A 20730-nucleotide genomic window follows, 5' to 3' on the forward strand; every position below is an offset into this window, starting at 1 on the left:
TGCAGATCTTGGATCAACCCAAGTGTTAAAGAATACTATTTTGAAATTTATTTTGTGATTTTTCTCATCCTGTAACTTTTTAAAACCACGTCTGCAGTCACATTGCGCTCATATGGCCAGGAAAAAAATTCATTTTACATTGATAGTTTTTTTCCTTTGCAGCTGACATTAATCTTGCCTTAGTTTATCTCTTGATGCCAAAATACTGACCCGATGGCCAAAACAAAGTTCAAAAATAAATTTTAAAGTCTCTTTTGTATTTCACTGACCTCAGTGAACCTTTCAGTGATGATGTCAATTCAGGACCACCTGACAGGTGCTGTCAAGTCATGCATTCATTCCATGGAGGGTGCTGACAAGTTAGTGATGGAAGATTAATGACAAACAGCCTATTACCTTGCTGTATACTCCAGGATTTATACAACATTAGGCGATTTATAGGCAAGGGGTTCAGATGAGTGGAATTTGATTCCAAAGAAAACTGATGTAACAATTTTGTCAAATATTAAACTCTTCCGTATGTTACGATGCATCATTGTACTATAGCCATTTGAGGATCTTTTCCTAAAATTCTTGCTTATATATCAAATTTTATTTATTTATTTCTTATCAAAAGCATTGCATAAATTAGTATAAAACTGATAAAAAATAGAAGGAGCACAAGTGGCCAAGTATCTTTTGACCAAAAATGGGCAAAAGCGATCACATTTTCTGTAGTCTCAAACAATTCCTCCTCCTTACATGAGGCAGGACACTGCAGACAAGCACACAGATGCAGCGTTGTCTGCTCTGCTCCACAGTCACACAAGGTGATGGCTTCTTTTAGGTAGTGCCACCCCGCCACCCCCCCCCCCAGACTGTCTTTTGATCTGCTCACTCCACCCCCGAAATCTGCTCAGGAATCTCCAAGCTTCCGGAGGCAGACCCTCACAGGGGGGGGGGGGCATCCAACTGGGATTATCCAGCTGTATCCAGGGATTATTCCCCTGCTGTTGCCAGGGGAATGTTGAGAGGAGCGGTGGTCCCCATGAAGCCCGATTTGAGTCCACTGGGAGGAGGCCGACAATTACGCAGTGGAGGATCCCCACAGTGTTCAACCCAACTTCTCTCACAGTTAGCAGCAACCCCCAGTCGCACATCGGGGGGGGGGGGGGGGGGCAATGCCAGCTAGCCTGTAGAGTTTATCAACAGGTGTAGGTTTAAGATATCCTGTTATTATTCAGCATGTTTTGTTCAATGCTAACCCAAAAGCATTGCTTTGTATATCTCAAATAAGAACAGTGAGAAACATAACTGGTGATGGTTTCAACTGCTGAACTCCCTACCTCTTGGATCTGCCATTATTTTCAAGAATTAATGTAAGATCTTATTTCAGCAAGCTTCCAAGGACAGTTGAGGATGTTTTGCCTGTTTAAAAATATTTATATATTTAAAAGTTCTACCTTTTAAATACATTCCTGCAAACAAAAAGCAGTGAAAAGGGGGAGATTACCTTTGGGTAAGAATGCAGTAATTAAGCATGCAATCCCGGCCATAATTGCACTTGAGACAAAGAGGGGGCGCCGCCCGATGCGGTCAATTGTCAGTAAGATTAAAAAGGCCGCAGGCAATTCCATCAGTGCCGAGATGAAGAATTCCAAATAGAGATTTCCTTTTATGATCCCCAGGCGCAAGACAAGGCCTTGATAAACCACTGCACTTGTGAACCTTCAAAACAGCAAGAGAAAACCAAGAAGGTACATAGATCTGAAAACATTTTGGTTTGTATAAGATCAAACAAAGAAGCTATAGAGGTAACATAGTTTGAGCTTACCAGGCATACATTAGGATTAGAGTGATTTTTCTCATCTGTGGTGTTCTAACCAGATCAAAAAGAGACGGATTACTAACTTCATTGTCAGAGACTGTAATCTGAGTATAAATGTAAAAGAAATAGAGATCAATAAAAACTGATCATACAAATAAAAATATCAGTAAAGGAATGTGTGCAAACAATGTTGCCCCAAAAATGTGAAAAGACCGATAAACGAGGGAAATACAATATTGATGACAACAGGATTGAACTTTTTTTGTGTTTATGTCTGTGCATAAAGTTGTTAACTGCTAAGCTAATACAATTTAGATCCTAGGCCAAGAATATCAGGTCCATCAAATTGCTCACTTGCCTTGTAGGCAATTCAATGATCCAGAAGGTGGAAAAGGCAACAAGGGGATCAGCTATTTTAGATCCTAACCAACAGTGGTGACCTGGTAAACAGGATGGATGTAGTGGGTTCTTTAGCTAGGAGTTTGTTATACAGCAGAAAGGGGAAGCCGAGCATAGTCAAACACACACTGACGTTAATAAACGTAAGGAAAAACTGAGCATATGCTAAATTATAATGTAAAGATGTGGGCAGAAAATATTTTATTTATTTATTTACCATATTTATACCCCACCCTTCTCACCCAGGAGGGAACTCAGAGCGGCTTTACACATAGGCAACAATTCAATGACCTAGAATCAACATACGGTTAAATAAACATTTACATTAAAACAAAGAATTAAAACATTTTTGAATCAATGTAATAAATGCAATTAGTCAGTTACACAATGTTTAAGGCCACTCACACTTTGCCATTATAATTGGCCTATCGCTAGCAAGGCACTGAATGCCCATCTAGGAGTTACAAATTAATAGATTTTCTCAAACTCCTAGCTTCATTTTGGAAACGAAGATGTGGGAAAAAACTTCACCGAGAGTACAGCATGTCAGAGCACTTGAACCTCCCTTTTTGGTACATTCCCAGGAGCAGGATGCTTTCTCCTGGGCGCAGAGCCAATTACCACAGGACTTATGTGTCCCAAAAGACCCTGGAACAGATCCCAAAAGCAGCTGAGAAGCCACATATATTACTAAAGGCCAACCAATTGCAGATGTGAAGAAATTAGACTTTTTCCTATTGAAATTGTGGCCACAGAATGGTGTGAGCAAAGGAATACAAGCCCAGTATCAAATTCAATACTCTCAAAATATTTTGTTGCTAAACAAACTGAAGACTCTGAACAGATGGACACTCCACAGCCAGTAACACATTCCCTCACCCACAGGCTTGAATGTGATCTTATGGGAATGTGTCTTTCAATGAGTTTTTATTTAACACCATTTAAATTACGGTATATGGAGGTGCACTGAAATACTCATATAGAGCATCAGCTGATGTGTAGCTATTTGTGTTTCTTGCACGAGCTTGGGAAAACTGTTGTCTAAGGAGGTGTTTGATTATGGTGTTTGGTTAAGGACTGTGACACTGGAAACCAGGCTCTGAATTCTCAATTGGCTATGGAAACCCACACGGTGATCGTAGGCAAGTCAACTCTCTAAGCTTGCGACGGAGGCAATGGCAAACTGGTTCTGAACAAATTTTGCAAGGATAACCCTATGATAGGGTCATTTTAGGGTCACCTTGGGTCAAAAATGACTTGAAGGCACTATAAATTTAATGCAAATCATCTTCTTGAAATGATGTTTCCTTTGGGAGGGATGTCTCCATTGGTGCCATAGAGACTTCTATCCAAATGCAAATAGCAGCTTTAAGAGAGTGATTGTCACTGACAAACTCCATCACCTCCACATTAATAAGATGAGAGCCTTTTGTAGCTGCTATGTGCATTTTTAAAATCTTCCTTGATTCTGGGATGCCTACCACAGATGTGGGAGAAATGTCAGGAGAGAAAACTTCTGGAACATAGCCATACAGCCCAAAAGACTCACAGCAACCCAATGATTCTGGCCATAAAAGCCTTCGACACTACCTATTTGCCCAATTAACATAATTCCCGTTTATCCTTGCACAACCTGGTCTTCCTTTTGATAAGCATCTTCTGAGGAGCTGTGCATATTTCTGAATTTTACACCCACCATTGCTCAGGTGACTGAATTTTGTATCAGTAACTGCTTTAATGATTGGCACAGGATTCAATTCTTTCTGTTCATTTGTCCCAAATACAATATATGTGAATTTGTTTTTTAAATGGTTGTAACGGGGATTTTTTTTTACTCTTGTACACTATGAATGTTTAACTATGTCTGTTTTAACTGTGGGAAGTCACCTTGAGTCCCAAACTGGGGAGAAGGTGAACATAAACATGGTGATGGTGATGATGAAACAGCAGATTTGTGATTTTTCCACGTGGCTGCCTTAACACCCTTTCCCTGCAATGTTTTATCAAAAGGCTGACATCATGTCCGATTGTCGTTCTACTACATAGCACTTCCCAACATGGAATGGTCAATTCTGTCTTATTCCCATGTCTGTCTCCATATTGCTCCTTTATGGGCATGAATTACATCGTGGCCGTTTTAATTTTCAGAAAAAAATCTGGAAACAAAATGCACACCACTTATATCAATTATTTTGTTTATTTTTGTCCCTGCCTAAAATTTTCTGACAGAACAAAACATTTTGATTTGTTTCAAGTAAAAAAAGTTCTTATTTGTAAAGCTTTCTCTGATTACTCCAACCATCTATTTCTTTGACTACATAAAGAACCTATGTTAATTTGTATATTGTCCATTCATGTAGTGTTGATGCATATTGCTTTAATTTTTTGGATCTGTGCAATATATATTTGTAAATAAATAAGTAGACACATTTCAAAAATTGGCAGACATTGAAAATAAAAAAATAAAGTATACATATAATCAGTACCTCAGAAAAATGTGATGGAAGGCATTTCCCATTGTCTTTGGCAATGGACTGCATAACCTTAAAGGCTTTTTCTCCTTCTTTGCGAGTTAGTAGCCACCGTGGAGATTCGGGTATCAGCCTGCCAAAGGACAGAGGTCAATGAGGTTGCATCTGCTTGGTGCATTAAGAAACCAAAGAGATGTACTGTCTGTGTGACCTGCAAGAGGCTAATCGACATATTTGTGAGATTGTTCTGCTTTCCAAATTTCCCTTGACAAGATTATTCCTCTTGAACCCCCCTGCACTTTTATTTTGTTGATACAAACAAGTATCTTAGGAAACTTCGCAAGCAAAGTCAGAGTTTATAAAGTAAAACACAATATAATTGAACCATGTAATACCAATGAACTATAAGAGTGACTTAAACCAATAAGATAATTCTACAAAGAATTGCCCCAAATTTGGAAGTGACACTTTATGAATCTGCTGGAAATTCTAATTAATTGAATTCACTCTTTCCCTTACACTAACCCAGCTTACACAGTTAACCTCCAACTAGTTTTCTATTAGCACACTACTATGCTGGCACTATAAACCAACTTGGAACCAATTGGGAAGGAATCCATTTTCCTGTATGGATGATCAGACTGTCACGCCTCGAACCAGGTGAGGACACTGAACACAGAATCTGGACTCAAACCACTTCACAGGTATTTTCCCCCAATTACCAGGAGAAATGTGCATCAGTGCATCAGAGTCATATGGGTGAAGAAAGGGAAAGTGCCAGTTAACAGCAGAGATAACAAGTTACCCCACCCAGGGGGTGAATTGGCCCTTTTCTGCCCAGCCATGCCCTTGGAGCATATCTTGGCAGCCCAGTGTCAGCCTGTTTATTGCTTGGATGGAAGACCACCAATGAAGACCAGACATTGTAGCCTATATTTCCAGAGGAAGAAACTGGCAAAACCACTTCTGAGTATTCCTTGCCTAAGAAAACCTTATGAAATTCATAGGGTCACCATATATCAACAGGCAGTTTGAAAGCCTACACACACAAATCAATTAACAAAAATGTTATAGTAAAGTGGATAATTTTCAGCCTTTCAGGTGTTGTTGGGCCACTACTCACCATCAGGTGATGGGAATTACAATCCCAAATATCCGTAGAGCCATATATTTCTTTCTCCTGTTTATACCAGAAAAAAAACACTCTTAAAAGGTATTAAATAAGATTAATTATCCTGATAACAGAAGAAAACAGCAACAAAATTACCAATAATATAGCAGAAAAAGGAAGTTGGGGAGCGTTGTAATTAGCTGAATCCACCACCATGTTGAAATTAAATAAGCAATTCCAGGAAGGATGATAACTCCAAGGGTAAAGAAGACCTGGATTATAATCCCAACAATCCTCCGCTCTTCTGAGCCAACTATCTCTGTCACTGAATTGATAAAAAAGACAAATAGAAAACACTTAGAAAAAGCAAAAAATTCCTTATTAATAAATCTGAATGGGATTATAGAAGGTTATGGCTGTGTTTTATATGGCAGATTTTTGCTTTGATTTTAATTTGTGTTGTTGGAGGGGGGTAAACAAAAGTGAATAGGAAAAAAATGGGCCATACATATTTGATGCTACACAATATGATAAAATATTCTGCTAAATCATTCCATACACACTCTTTACAGTAAAACTAATGTTAAAATGTTAAACTTGCTCAGAAATGACTGACAGTGGTTAGTGAGACAACCAGCCAGATTAATGCTATGCACAATCAGCTTCAACAACTATCTAGAGCTGGTATCATCTGAGGTCAGTGAAAGAGAATGTGCTAGGTTAAACAAACACACCAATTTTGTCTTTAGAATAAACCACAATGAGTAAAGTTCTGCAGCTGACTCAATTCTCTATTTACATATGTCTGCCTACCTTCTTGGAATACATTCATTGGATTTATTTATTCTAAAAAATATGAATCATAGATTTAGAATAAATAAAGTGAAATGTCTTCACAGAAGCTCTGAATCATATGAGATCATCTTGTGACTTTCTGAAATGAACACAACCCAGGAGACAGATTTGGCTGCTTCCGAGATATCAATAAACGGACTGTTCTTAAAATTCCAGGAGAGGGTGCGGGGGGCAGGAATTTGTTCAGCAATCCTCATTTCCACACATAGACCATGTGTTTATCAGGTCATTTTCCCTGCATTCATCTATGCTACTCCTTCTTAAACAGTAAAAGGTTTCTTAACACCACTAATTTACACAAATCTGTAGCAAGAAGATGCATTGCTTACAGTGGACTCTGCAGAAAATGCTTCAGCTATGCTTCACAAAAAATGGAAAACAGCCTGTTCAGCCAGCCTTGCAAATGCTGGTTTATTATAATTAATGTTTGATTTCTATACTTATTTTCTATACCTATGCACATTAACATTTCTTGAACAGAAATGGGTCACAAGTGTAAAAAGTTTAAGAAGCCCTGTTCTGTACAAAACAGTTTATAACAATTTGATATTTTTTTAACTATCATGTCTCTAGCCTGGTGAAGGGCTTGCAGCCATTTTAGGTAGTGAATCATATGGCTGCTAACTGAGACCCCTTCTACACTGCTCTATATCCCAGGATCTGATCCCAGATTATCTATCCTCCTCCTCCTACTCCTTATTATTATTCATACCTCGCTTTATCTCTCCTGAAGGGGACTCAAAGCGGCTTGACATAAAAGCATCAGCATAACAATTAAAATATACAAATGTGCAAACAGTTTTAAACTGGATTATATGAGTCTCCACTGTCAGATAATCTGGGATAAACAGATTATCTGGGATCAGATCCTGGGATATAGGGCAGTGTGGAACGAGCCTGTGAAGGTATGTATTGATCACTGGCTGGAAAGGGAGGCGTGGGCAGAGTCAAGAGGGGATTTAACCATTAAGGTATGTGTCATGAGATAATTCCAACCCTGAAGATCCTGAGTATAAAAGCAAAATAAAATCCTTTCTTTCTCAAAACTACAACTTTTATGGATTGATCCCACTGTTCTCTTTCTGTGCAGAAATTTCTAATAAATCCTTGTTTTTCTCACCATCCCAACATTGCCTGTTTTTGGCTAATAGATGGATAATTGCCGGGGCACCTGTGAAAGGTGTCACTGGTTTGTCAAAGACTTTCATGGCCAGAATCACTGGGTTGCTGTAAATTTTCCTGGCTGTATGGCCATGACCCAGAATCATTCTCTCCTGTATGGTGTGGGAGGGATGGCTCCTGCCCCCCCACCTTCTGGTATATTCCAAGAAGCCTGCAGAGAGGTCTAATGGTGACCCAGTATGTTTTCCTTCATTTTTAAGGCTGGGGGGGGGGGGGGTTGGTTGTCCCCATGCCAGCACAGAAATTACCGGAGAATTCCCTCATCAAAGTAGAAATCTTAGGATTCTACAGGATGGAGCCACCAGAGTTAAAGTAATAGCAAATGGCTATAAATATTTAGCACAAATATTCTATAAGTCAATTATATCAAGGCTTCTTAAACATTTTCCACCCGTGATCCCTTTCTGCTCAATAATTTTTTTCATGACTCCTTTCTACATGAGAAAATTTTACGTGACCCTGTGTATATAGTTATATAAAATCAGCCATACATTTATTGATAACAAACCAGCATTTACAAGGTGTGCTAAACAGGCTGATTTTTCTTTTAATGAAATACAGCTGAAGCATTTTCTGCAGAGTCCACTGTAAAAAAAAAGGTTGCTAAGAGGTCTATTTAAATGGGTGGCATTCAGAAACATTTTACTATTAACAATTTTTGTGACCCCAAGATTCAGCAAAGGACGTCCACAGTTTAAGAAGTCCTGTATTAAATAAACAAGTCTGCATTTAATATGCCCTTTGAAAAATCAAATATACAGCTGTTAGGCAGGCTAATCACTATCAAAATTGCAACTGGTGAGGAAGGTTTGTAAATTTTCTTCCTTGGAAGACTCATGCTGAAAAACTTCTATTTGAAGCTTCCATTTGCATCATTGGCTGCAATACTTCTAGAATAGCAAATGGACTGACCGCACCAGGACCACTCCATGATCCTTTGCAGCATTGGTAATGCATCTGTTCATCTCAAAGTGGAAGGCATCTGAAGGAATAACCCCATCCAACATCCATCCCACTTCCTCCCACTCCCCCATTAAAAGGAAGAAGTGAAAACACACCACACCTTACCAATAACAAAGGCCGTCATCCAGGTTCCTTTTCCAAATACACCTTGCAGAAAGCGAAATATTGAAAATACTACAATGTTTTCTGCAAAAGCCATTATGAGGCCACACAATCCTGCCCCAAAGGCAGAAAAGAGATAAATGAGGATTCTGCCATACCTGACAAAAATAACAGAAACAAAAAAAAGAGAAAGGAGAGATGTTTTTCAAGCATCTGATAAAATGTATACAAACTAGGTGTACCTTATCTGCAAATTCAAAATGCTACAAAATTGTCCATATGGGTGGCTGAGATAATGAAACCTTTGTTTTCCAATGTTTCAATGTACACAAATTTTATTTCATGCACAAAATTATTACAAATGGTTTGCATAAAATTACCTTTGGGGTATGTTTGTGAGGTGTACTGGAAACCTTAATAAATCTTGTGTGTAGACTTGGGTCCTATCTCCAAAATATATCATTATTATGCAATTACCCCAAATTCCGGGGGGGGGGGGGGGGGTCCAAAATCCAAAACATTTCTGGTATTAAATATTTTGCAGAAGGTATACTCTGGTCCCATTTACAGTCCCATATAAAGCAGTCTAATTGCATTGACCTACATTATATGGCAGTGCTGATGAGACCTGTAAAAGATTCATTAATACAAATGAGGTTCGCTAATACAAATGAAACATTTTTTTAAAAGACAGCATTGTTATTTAGATCATTTTGTAACAGCAAAGAGTCTGTGACCAGACATCTGTTAATAAGTAGCCCTGTTGCATCTTTGCAGCCCTTTGATTGAATTGTACACAGACACACTGGTCTCAGGGTTACTTGGAGACAGAACCACAGGGTGCCATCTTCAACCTGTTCAATTTAGTTCCATTGAAACTGATAAGATTTAGTTCTGAATAAACAAGATTTTTGACAAGATTAATAATTAAATCATTCTTAGAATCCTTTTACAGTACACAATGATAACACCATGAATCCGTTTGAAAAGCTCTGCCTGACTTACCGGGAGGAAAGGTTGCGGTGGCAGGGCGCCCTCCCGGCTGCCATGGCATTGGAGGGGGCTTCTTCCTCCCAGAAGCCTCCTCTGCGGTGGGGGATGTTCCTACCGGCTGAGCAGCCAGTTAATCAAGGTGGCCCCCACTCGCCCCCGTTGGCCAGGCTGGCCGCCCTCTCGACCCCCGGGCAGCCTTAAAAAGACTGCGGAAGGCTGCGCCAGGCAGCACACCTTTCTTGTGTTCCAGCCCACCCAACCTTTATATTTGTTGTTCAAGTTCATGGTTTTTGTTGAGCATTGTTCCTTTGTCACAACTTTTTGGTGTGTGGCATGGGCCCGGAATCCGGTTTGCTTATCCCTCCCCCCATTGGTAATTCTCCAGGCATGCAATGATGTATTGGGCCGGTCGGTAACAGCAGCACCCCCTGGAGTGGTTAAGCAGTATCGGACAGCAGCGGGCTGCCTGATCCCCAGATCCAGGAATCATGCATGGCTGCCAACCTTGAGTCTCTTCTGTAAGGAACAAACAAGTTGTGGCCATTTGTTATCCCAACACAGTGTGTGTCTCATCTTTGAGTTTGCTAGCGGGAGGCTCTAGTCGCACATGCCCACGCAACTGCCATGTCAGCATCCTATGGAATATTGCAATTTGTAGTCTGATGAGACAGTAAGGCCCTCCACCAAATAATTTGAAATGCCTCACTAAACTACAATTTCCAGGCAACTACAAGATGTTGCTCTAACAGTTAAGATGGGACTATATTGCTGTAATAGTATAGTGTGAAAGAGCCCTAGTTAAATATTGTGTTATCTTCTGAGATAAAATTTGTTAATATGTTTTACTTTTGCCTTTTTTTAAGTTAGGAGGGGTAAATTCTCAGCAAAAGAGAAATAGTGGGAAGAATGGGACTCAAACCTTTCCCCACTTTCTTCTGCTTCTTCATTCTACCTGTGTCATGGTTTATTTATCCTTCTTTACCTTGGTGAAGCTAATGGTGGTTTCCCTTTTAGCCTTACAATCAGTCTGCAAAGCAGGTACATTGTATATGTACTGTATGAATAGCCATCAACATTGTGTGGATTCGAAGGCTGATTCTAAAGCTGAGTGAAGACTTCCTACTTCTTGATGCTTTTTGCAAAGGTACAAATCCCTCTGCTTTTTTTGGATCAAAAAGCCACCCACAAGGAATCTTCCTTTTCATTTCCACACAGATAACATTGGATGTGAAGCAGCCTGGTTTTTCAGCTAAAAATATGTGGTTTCTATATTGGTTTACCTGTCAGCAGCGTAGCCTAGAGTGAACCCTCCGATTAAAAACCCCAGGTTGAGAACAGCCTGTGTCATGTCTATCATCCATTTGTTGTCACACACAAGGTCAAACTATGGAAAGAAGCAAACAGATACATTAGAATTCTGTAAAGGACAAATAAAGTTTTGTTCAATTGCTGATGCTGTTGGTTTTGGGAGGTGTTGGGGAAAAGGCTGGGGAGAGTCAGCCCTCCTGTGGGCTTAGAAGGGCACTTCGGTACATGCCACTGGTGGAAGGGAAATTGAAGGCCACGGAAAATGGCATGCAGAAGGTTAAGAAACTGTTCTGAATGGGAAAAGTTGATGGTATCTTTGAAAACTTGGATATCTTCCAAAGGCCGGTGCCTTCCTTCAGTGAAAAAAAGTCCACCTAACAGCATATTAATTCATATTGTTATGACAATTATTTCATACCTTTCAGCTGACCTGACTTGGCTGGGGCAGTCCTGATGAATCTTCTTTCATCCCATTTTTATCTGCTTTTAAAATACTAAGATTTTTCTCCCTACCACTTCCTCCTCCTCATTCTAGCTTAGTTCACTTGCTGGGAACTGATTAAAAGCACAGAAGAAGTTTGCCATTGGCAGCCATTGAAGGACTATATGAATTTGCAAATATAAATCTTAAGAAGACGGAAACGAAAGGTCCCTGAAAATGGACTAAAATAAGGGGAAAGACAATTTTAAAAATTACAAAGAGAATTAAAAATATAAAATAACACAAAGAAGAAGACTTCAAAACAAGCCCCCTTTTTTTCTTATGTATTCACACCTTCGCCTTTTCTCATCCTTTTTTCACCTTTTTTCATTTTTTCTCCTACCTTCCCTTTCCCATACCAACGCCCCCCCCCTTTCCAACCTCCTCTACCTTTTAATTATACCTGGTTCAAAAACTTTCAATAAAGATTTAAAAAACAAAACAGAAGTTTGCATACAATTAACTGGAAATCCAAAATATTCCAAACATTGAATCTTTTTTCTGCCAGTTGTCCACCTCTGCCTTTGTGGAAAGGGGGCTAATCTGGTGGGGGAAAGAGAAGAAAGCAGCGGGGGGGGGGGGAGAGAAGACTCTGTTTACACAAGAGCTTTGTCAAAAGCTGGCATCTCAGATGCTCCCACGCTTGCTTTCCACCTTGCCAAGTGGCAGCACGCAGTGGGAAACAGCCATCAGGGTGAATGTGGAGTGTCCCATTGGCCACTATTTATATCCATCTCATGAGTTTGGGGGGGGGGGAGGTTCCTCTTCCTTCCTGGCTGCTTTTCTAAAAGGGTGGGAAATATGCTGAGAGCCAGGGAAGCATCTGGGGCTTCGTATAACTTTGTATCTCCCCCCCCCTTTCCCTCCTCAGGACTCCTTGAGACAAAAACTCAATGAGTGCTGGAATTGTGAATCTCTGTATCCATTATTCGCTGTGTATATGCAAATACTGGTATACTAAACATTTAAAAATCTGAAAAGCTTTAGTTCTAAGAATTTCAGAAAAGGGAGACTCAACATGTACTACCAAAAATATTTTAAAAGAATATTACCAGTGCCAGTACATATCAACAGCATGGAAAAATAACTAGACTAAGAAATTAGTGAAACTATTTAGGCCTATATTTGGGGAAGAGGGTACTGGGCCAGTGTGAAATGCTGTGCTTTAAGGATGGAAACAAAATAGCTGGAAACCCGTTTCTGGTTTTCAAAAACTAAGATTTTTAAAATATTAAATAGAAAGAGACCCTGCAACCTCTTGGAAATGAATAGTTTTGCCTGTAAGCTGCCATTTTTGCCATGTTTTCTTAGAGCAACACTCCCTTCCCAGTTTACCGCATCCCAGTTTTTCAGTGGTTTGTCCCTGTAAGACTTTAGTGGAAAAGATGCAACAGAAAAGAAATAATAAAAGGGAGATGAGAAGGAAATGTCAGCCAAGATCCTGGTTTAGGAGACACATTAAACATTTTTGCCATGGTAGAACTACAAAATGAACTCCTGGATTTCACCTCCACCATGACCATGTAGTGGCTGGAGAGTGGGGGACAACTGGCTATGTGACAATCTGGCTATGTGACAGTAGCCAGCATACAAGAAGAACATCATCTGGACCGCTGGAATACCCTTAGCAATGGGATCTCAAGTTATCCCTCATTCTCCACCAACAACTAATGGTACTAACTCTAGTTGTTTCAAAATACAGCAGCCAGCTTGGTTACAGGACCATCTAGGAGTGAGCATATCACGCCTATCCTAAAGTCATTCCACTGGCTGCCAATTAGTTTCCGGGCAAAGTACAAAATGCTGGTTTTGACCTTTAAAGCCCAACATGGTTTAGGTCCAGGTTACCTATAGGATCGCCTTCTTCCGTATAATCCACCCTGCACATTTTGACCTTCTGGGGAGCGCCTTCGCCAACCAGCTAGAACTTGACTGACCACAGTTACCCAGAGGACTTTTTTATCGGCCAAGATTGTGGAACAACCTGCTGGAAGAGCTCTGACAGTTAGATCAGCTGTCGGAATTTTAAAACCACCTAAAAACCTATCTCTTCCAGCAGGCCTACCCAGCCAGTTGAAAGCATGAATTTTAAACCCATGCCATGTGTTTTGGTCTCTGACCTGTGTGGTTAATGTGTATTTTACATAAATGCTTTGATTTGTATCTTTTATGGAACTGAATTTTCATGTGTGTTTGTAGAATTTTTATAGTATTTGTGTGTTTTTAACTGTGCTGCGACCCACTTTGAGCCGTGGGAGAGGTGGGTGAGAAATATTATTATTATTATTATTATTATTATTATTATTATTATTATTATTATTGGAGGTGCGGAGCTCTGTAAACAAGATGGACTGTGAGAGTTCTGACTATTGCACAAGAGAAGTAGAGAATATCATGCTCTGCAATGACAGAAGATGAAAACATATATGCACATTGGACTTAGACTTGCATATGTAATAATAGAATGCTATCCATAGTATGTGTAAGCCACATCTGGTTGTAACAGAAGGCTCCTTTTCTCCTTAAATGAGTTTAATCGGAATGACCTTCTCCAGAATATACTTAGAAGGGCACAGGATATGTATGTCTGTCTGTGAGTCCATCTGTGTATCCGTTGAGCAAGCTGTCCTGGCTGTTCTGTTGGATGGTTGAAAGAAAGAATCTGAAAGAGGTACATAGGTGAATTTAACTTGAATGCATTTACATTACAGAATTTAACTACTGTAGTTTGATATTATTATTATTATTATTATTATTATTATTATTATTATTATTATTATCATTACGCCGCTTTATCTCCCCAAAGGGCTGTGGCACAGCTGGCTAGTAACCAGCTGCAATAAATCACTACTGACCGAGAGGTCATGAGTTCGAAGCCCGGTCGGGTTAAGCCCCCGACCATTAAATAGCCCGGCTTGCTGTTGACCTATGCAGACCCGAAAGACAGTTGCATCTGTCAATTAGGGAAATTTAGGTACGCTTTATGTGGGAGGCTAATTTAACTAAATTACAACATCATAAAACTGCCAGCAAAACACGAGGAATGGAATGAGGAAGTACAGCCACTACTGGACAGTGAAGCAACAGCTCCCCCTGTGGCCGGAATCATGAAGCTGGAAAAAATGTTTAAAAAATGCCTCTGTGTCTGTCTATATATGTTGTTTGTCTGTTGGCATTGAATGTTTGCCATATGTGTGTTCATTGTAATCCGCCCTGAGTCCCCTTCGGGGTGAGAAGGGCAGAATATAAATACTGTACATAAATATAAATACTGTACATAAAAGCGGTGATACCATTTTAACTATCATGGATCCATTCTCTGTTAAGTCTGGATGTGTAGTTTGATAAGGTATTTGGAATTATTCTCTAGAGAGTTGTAACAATATGATGCAAGCTTATCTGCAATATGCAACTACAGCCAGTATATACATTGCAATGAAAAAAACAAACATTTGCATGGCCATTATGTGACCCTATATGTGTTTAGACACCAGTGGATGTATGGGTAAAAGCTGATTTTGTCCTAAAGATAAACATTTTCAATTGGAATAACAACAGTGTTGCATCTATGACTATGTTGCTATGTTGCTGACATCCAAATGTGCCAGACAACCAAATTCCTTCTTCTGAGAAACCAATTATTTTTCTCTGAAGGACATATTAATCTGATACACTCAACCAAGAGTGTATATAGGCAGCAGACCAAAATGTGTCCTCCATAGGGAATGAAGCGCCAAGATCACAATAAAAACAAAACAGCCTCTGTGCTTCAGTTGACGTAGGAACTTGACAAGTTGTTCCAGAAAGCTGCATCTGCCTTTGGGAGAAAATGTTAGAAGGAAGGATGTTCTTTCCCTCCTCCTGAAATTCACCATCCACCCACTTACCCCACCATTCTGGGAGCAGTCAAACAAGGACAGCTAGCTTTAATGACCAATGTCATGTTTACTGTTTTACTATTTACCATTTTCCCATACTTTTGTTTGTCATTGTTTGGAGAAGACATGAAATAGTCTTGAGATTCCAATAAACACAGTAGTGCCACTTCAAAATGCTCATGAGAAATAATGTGCTAGGATACTACAATCTCTTGAAATACGGAAAACTTACTTATCTGGAAGAGGAGAAAAAGGCTCCAGGCATGCCTTCAGACATGAAATTCCTCATCTATATTCATGTTTCATCTGCAAGTGAACTGATCCTTCATGCTGTAAGTCTGGGGGAAGCTTTCTACTGAGCTAATCATGAAGCCTACAGCAGCACTTATCCAGGAATAACAAAACTCATTTGGATTCAATAAAACATATTTCAAAGTATTTCTTAATGGCCAAACAGAGGGATCCTGACTTGAAGATAGATGACTAATGCCATCTTTTATTTGATTTTTTGAAATTTGTTTCCTCCAATACAAAGTAAAATTACTTAATATTTACACCTGTTTAGATGGTTTGCGTGTTTTGGTGCCTAAATTACTGTAAATACAGCACCCACCGGTATAGAACCTTCCTAAAAGAATCACAACATTTTGCCAATATTAGGGACCAGTGACCTCACACAGAGCAAAGCTGACCCAGATCTTAGTAAGAGGCACTCAGTGACTGCAAATGGAGAAAGGGAAATTTATTGCTTTTTTTTTTTTTTTACATTTCTTCTCAGTAACCCCATAGCTTTGGGGGCAGGATGTAAAAATAGCCTGAACGGCATAGGTCATTTCACTATGACATCTCAAGTGAAGAAATGCAGATCTGCAACTCTGTTATCATCACTTTTCTTCCCCTGCATAATTCTTTATAATTTTGGCCTGATGATGAAGACAATGGGCTCTGAAAGCTGGTGTGATTAATTTTGCACTTTCTAGGTGGCCCAATAAAAATGACACAACACGACTGTTTGTTCTATGGTCAATATGCCTATGACTGTACTTTCAAAATTTCATGTAAATACAGATAGCACATTTATGTTGTAATTTCTGAGTCAGAAAAGTCAAAATGTTGTGCTTATTAGAATGTCGAAGTGAGGATACTGACTGGTTCATTGTTTAGTCCCTTCAGCAATGAGTTTTAAAAATAAGGATATTTTCAGAAGGAGTGCTAATCAAAAAGCACAGTGTGATGGTACACAGTTTTCCTCCTCATTTATTTTTCCTTTCTGTTAAGAAACAAAAATGGAAGAAGAACATATGGTGGGAACATATATAAAATAACAACACACTGAGTATAAAATGTGTGGAGACCTTTTGAAACTTCATGAATGAAGTTGGAGGGTATTAAAAAGAGTTTCTTCTTATTTTAAAAGCCTTGGCTGGAAGGACCCTACAAGATCAGCCTCTATTCTTGGTCCCATTTATTCTGAAGTGAAGTCCCACGACTTTAATTGACTGACTTCCAACAGATTATTCAGTCCCTCCAGCAGCAGCAGCTGCACCAACAAAAGCATGCTTAGAATATGTGGCAGTCTGGCTGCTTTCACAAGTCGTAATTCACAACCTGCAGAATTATAAAGCTAGACCAGACCATTGTTACTTGCATAGCTCTGCCAGCAAACACTGTGTTAGAGAATACAGAAAAGTTAAATGTAGTAAGCCTTGATTAATACTTAGATGGGAGACCGCCAACGAATATAATGTGTCATAGGCTATATGTCAATGAATGAGCTAGCAAAACTACCTCTGATGTTTCCTTTTCTAACGTCCCATCTACTCTGCCATATAATCCAGCTCAAAGCAGATAATCTAAATTTTATTTGGCAATGTAGATCCAGCCTGTGTTCTTCCTGCAGTCATCTCCTACACTATACAAAGGGGTGCTTGGATCCTGGGTGGATTTCTGCATGGAGATACTTTCCAGCACTCTACTAAGGTAGCAGAGTGTGGCCCCTTCTACACAGCCATATACAATCTAGATTATCCGCATTGAACTGGATTATATGGCAGTGTAGACTCATATAATGCAGTTCAATGCAATTCAATCTGCATTATATGAGGCTGGATCTACACTACCATATAATCCAGTTTCTGAATCCAGGTTATTTTCTTTGAACTGCAGTATATGAGTCTACACTGCTATATAATCCAGTTCAAATCTGGATTCAGAAACTGGATTATATAGCATTGTAAATGGGGCCTAATATTACCAGTATTTGCAGCATCCTTTCTCTCTTCTCTTTCTTTCTCCTCTTTCTTTCTCCTCTTTCTTTCTTTCTTTCTTTCTTTCTTTCTTTCTTTCTTTCTTTCTTTCTTTCCTTCCTTCCTTCCTTCCTTCCTTCCTTCCTTCCTTCCTTCCTTCCTTCCTTCTTCCTTTCTTTTTCTTTTTTGCTTAGCATCTTCTTGAGAGTTTCTTAAATTTCAAAATCCTTCCACAATTCCATCACAAACAAATATTATGAAGGTCCTTGTTTGCTTGGTAGATGTTTCAGGAAATTTGCTATTTTGAACATGGTCATTTGAGAATAGACTATGTTTTTCTAGATTTTTGTGGCTGAAATGGATGGCATTGACCTTACCTCAATTTTAGACCCCAAATTAAAGCTAGGATTTAGCAATGCTGGAAACTGACTTATACCACATCAGACCTATGACTTCATCACACTTACCAAATTCAGCGTCCTAGGATGCTTCCAGCCTTCGGGGACAGAGCCCCACACCGGCCATCACACAACACCATGTGACTTCTGTCGGAGAACCTGCCCCCAACCATGGTGGAAATGCCCCCCAAACATGGGAGCCTTCCTGTGTTGTGCTGGCATCAATGGAGCCAGCATACTTCTGCCCTGTTTGGGTGACACTTCCCCTGTGTGATGGGGGAAATGGCACCATGCCAGAGTGGCGTGTGGGGCAACAGAGTCACCACTTGCTTCTGCTGTTTTGCCATGCCTGCCGGTGAAACGGCACGGGCAGGGTGTCCCTGTGTGATAAGGTATATATACCATATCTATCCCAGTATTCAATACTGTAACTAGAAACATTTCCGTCTCTTTCTCTCTGACAGAGATATCTTTTTCATCAGCTCCTACTTTTTATTTTGTTTTGATTGTGTATTCCTTCACAGCAGAATTGGGTTGGATGGAATTCTATGATTTAAGTAGAAATGGAGGATCTGAAATCTAGGAATTTTATCATGCAAGGTACACATTCTGCTACTGAACCACAATCTCTCTCTAATATATTGTCAAATGAGAAATTGCTCATCTTCACAATGAGGACTAATAAACTCATACTGTAACTGAAATGGTACAGTGTAATTTTGTTGCCTCTGTTTTCAAGTGTGTGTGTGTGTGTGTGTGTGTGTATGTATGTATATATATATATATATATATATATATATATATATATATATATATATTCCCATGGTGTTGCTATTCTTTTTCATGCATCTATCCTTTTAGACTTTTCTGTTTCAAAGAGTCAATACAAATGGAACAGTGCTGGAATTCATTCACACGTTTAGTTCTGGCACCATGATTGAAAGTTATCTATAATCCTTTTAAGCCATAAGGAAAATTGAATAGGAAAAGTTGAATCATAGAAGTTCACTCTCAACGTAATTTTATAGTAATGCACTGTTAAGTCAAAAAACTATTGTTGGATTATTTGGAATTCTCTTACCTCAGTAGCAATGCTTGAATGGGGGTTTTCATAACGCCAGCCATCCTGGCATGTAGTAAGTGGCACCTTGCCCAAGCTGCCATTGGGAAGACGAGACAGTGGGTCTTCAGTACAGCTGGAGCAGGTATGATTCCATTCCACATCATACCTCTTGCACTGGGATGAATAATTCATCAAACTCGAAGCAAGAACTGTGACATTGTACTCCTCTTCAAACGTCCATGCGCAATGTTCGCTCCGTTCAGCTGCACAAGGAATCCTGCACCAATAGTGTTCGGGATGTTGTCCAATAAATACAACTCCGACAAATAAAAAAGAAAAAGTGATCCCAGTTTGGCAAAGAAGGAAAAAGACCTTCTTTTGAAACCTTCCAAACTCCCCAGCCTCTTTTAAGACCTCGTCAAAAGATGGCATTGTCGAAAATGGTTGCCTCCCCCCTCATCAAGCCAGATGAATCCAAGTGGTGGCAGCAGGAGTCACTCCAACCCAAGGACTACAGGCATATCTTCCTATATATCATGTAAGCTCATTCCCATTCTCTTATTCGGACTCCTTCATCCCCACAGAGGTAAAGAGCTTCAGCAATACTCTGGCAGAGCAAACTTTAACTTCAAGTTCCCATCTCTCTCTCAGTCTATCTCCTTTTCTGTTTCATAGACCACAGAAATGCACACAGTGTTATAATGTCAGTTTGGCACAGTGCTTACACACGGCAACGTAGAATTTCACTACAAAGTTGGCAAACATACAGCCCCAAAAGAAGGGGCGTATATTTCCTATCTACGGAAAGGAGAGATTATGCAATAGAAACACTTAACTCTTCAGGAACTGGCAATTCATAGACAGAAAGAGAGAAAGCAGAAATATGGATATTGTTCTTGAAAAATCAATCCTAACATATCCTCTTAAAAAATATGAAAAAGAGGCCACTTGCAAAAACTCACATTGCCTCTCTCTTTTAATTCCCAACACCTTAGAAGTATTTAAGTCAGTACATGAAGATATTTAAAAATATAGGATAGATACCTCTATAACTTTGATCAGTGAGATTAGAGAATATGGAATAAGGTAAGAGAAAAATATGGAATGTGGAAGAAAAGGTAGATCTGTATAATGTCAGTTGCTGACAATTGAAGCTGAAGGACTTGAAATAATATTAAAGTGGGCAGAGAAAAAGGAGAGAACTGAAAAAGCAAACATAGAAAAGAAGAACAAAATGACACGAAGCCACAAGGGGGAAATGATTTGAGAACAACAACAACAACAACAACAACAACAACAACAACAACAACAATAACACTTTATTTGTATATCACTCTATCTCCCCGGAAGGGGATCAGGGCGGTTTCCAATATAGGTAAAGCATTCAATACCAACACAGAAGAACATACATCACAACATAATAAAAACATAAACATAGTTACTATTAAAATTGAAGAATTAAAACGAGTTTCA

General features: G+C 39.4%; 1 protein-coding gene across 1 annotated transcript in view; it reads right to left on the reverse strand.

The window, feature by feature from the left end:
* slc22a3 (solute carrier family 22 member 3) overlaps positions 1–19980 on the reverse strand; it is a 29653-nt gene extending 9673 nt beyond the window's left edge. The window contains exons 1-7 of the mRNA XM_003215759.4: positions 19276–19980; positions 11164–11267; positions 8894–9048; positions 5945–6113; positions 4693–4810; positions 1814–1911; positions 1493–1707 (exon numbers count right to left, since the gene is read on the reverse strand). Coding sequence (XP_003215807.1) covers positions 1493–1707; positions 1814–1911; positions 4693–4810; positions 5945–6113; positions 8894–9048; positions 11164–11267; positions 19276–19689 — 1273 coding nt within the window. The 5' untranslated portion in view covers positions 19690–19980. The remainder of the gene's footprint in view (positions 1–1492; positions 1708–1813; positions 1912–4692; positions 4811–5944; positions 6114–8893; positions 9049–11163; positions 11268–19275) is intronic.
* Positions 19981–20730: the final 750 nt, after the last annotated feature.

This window comes from Anolis carolinensis, chromosome 1, assembly GCF_035594765.1.
Source record: "Anolis carolinensis isolate JA03-04 chromosome 1, rAnoCar3.1.pri, whole genome shotgun sequence".
In the NCBI taxonomy this organism is placed as follows: domain Eukaryota; kingdom Metazoa; phylum Chordata; class Lepidosauria; order Squamata; family Dactyloidae; genus Anolis; species Anolis carolinensis.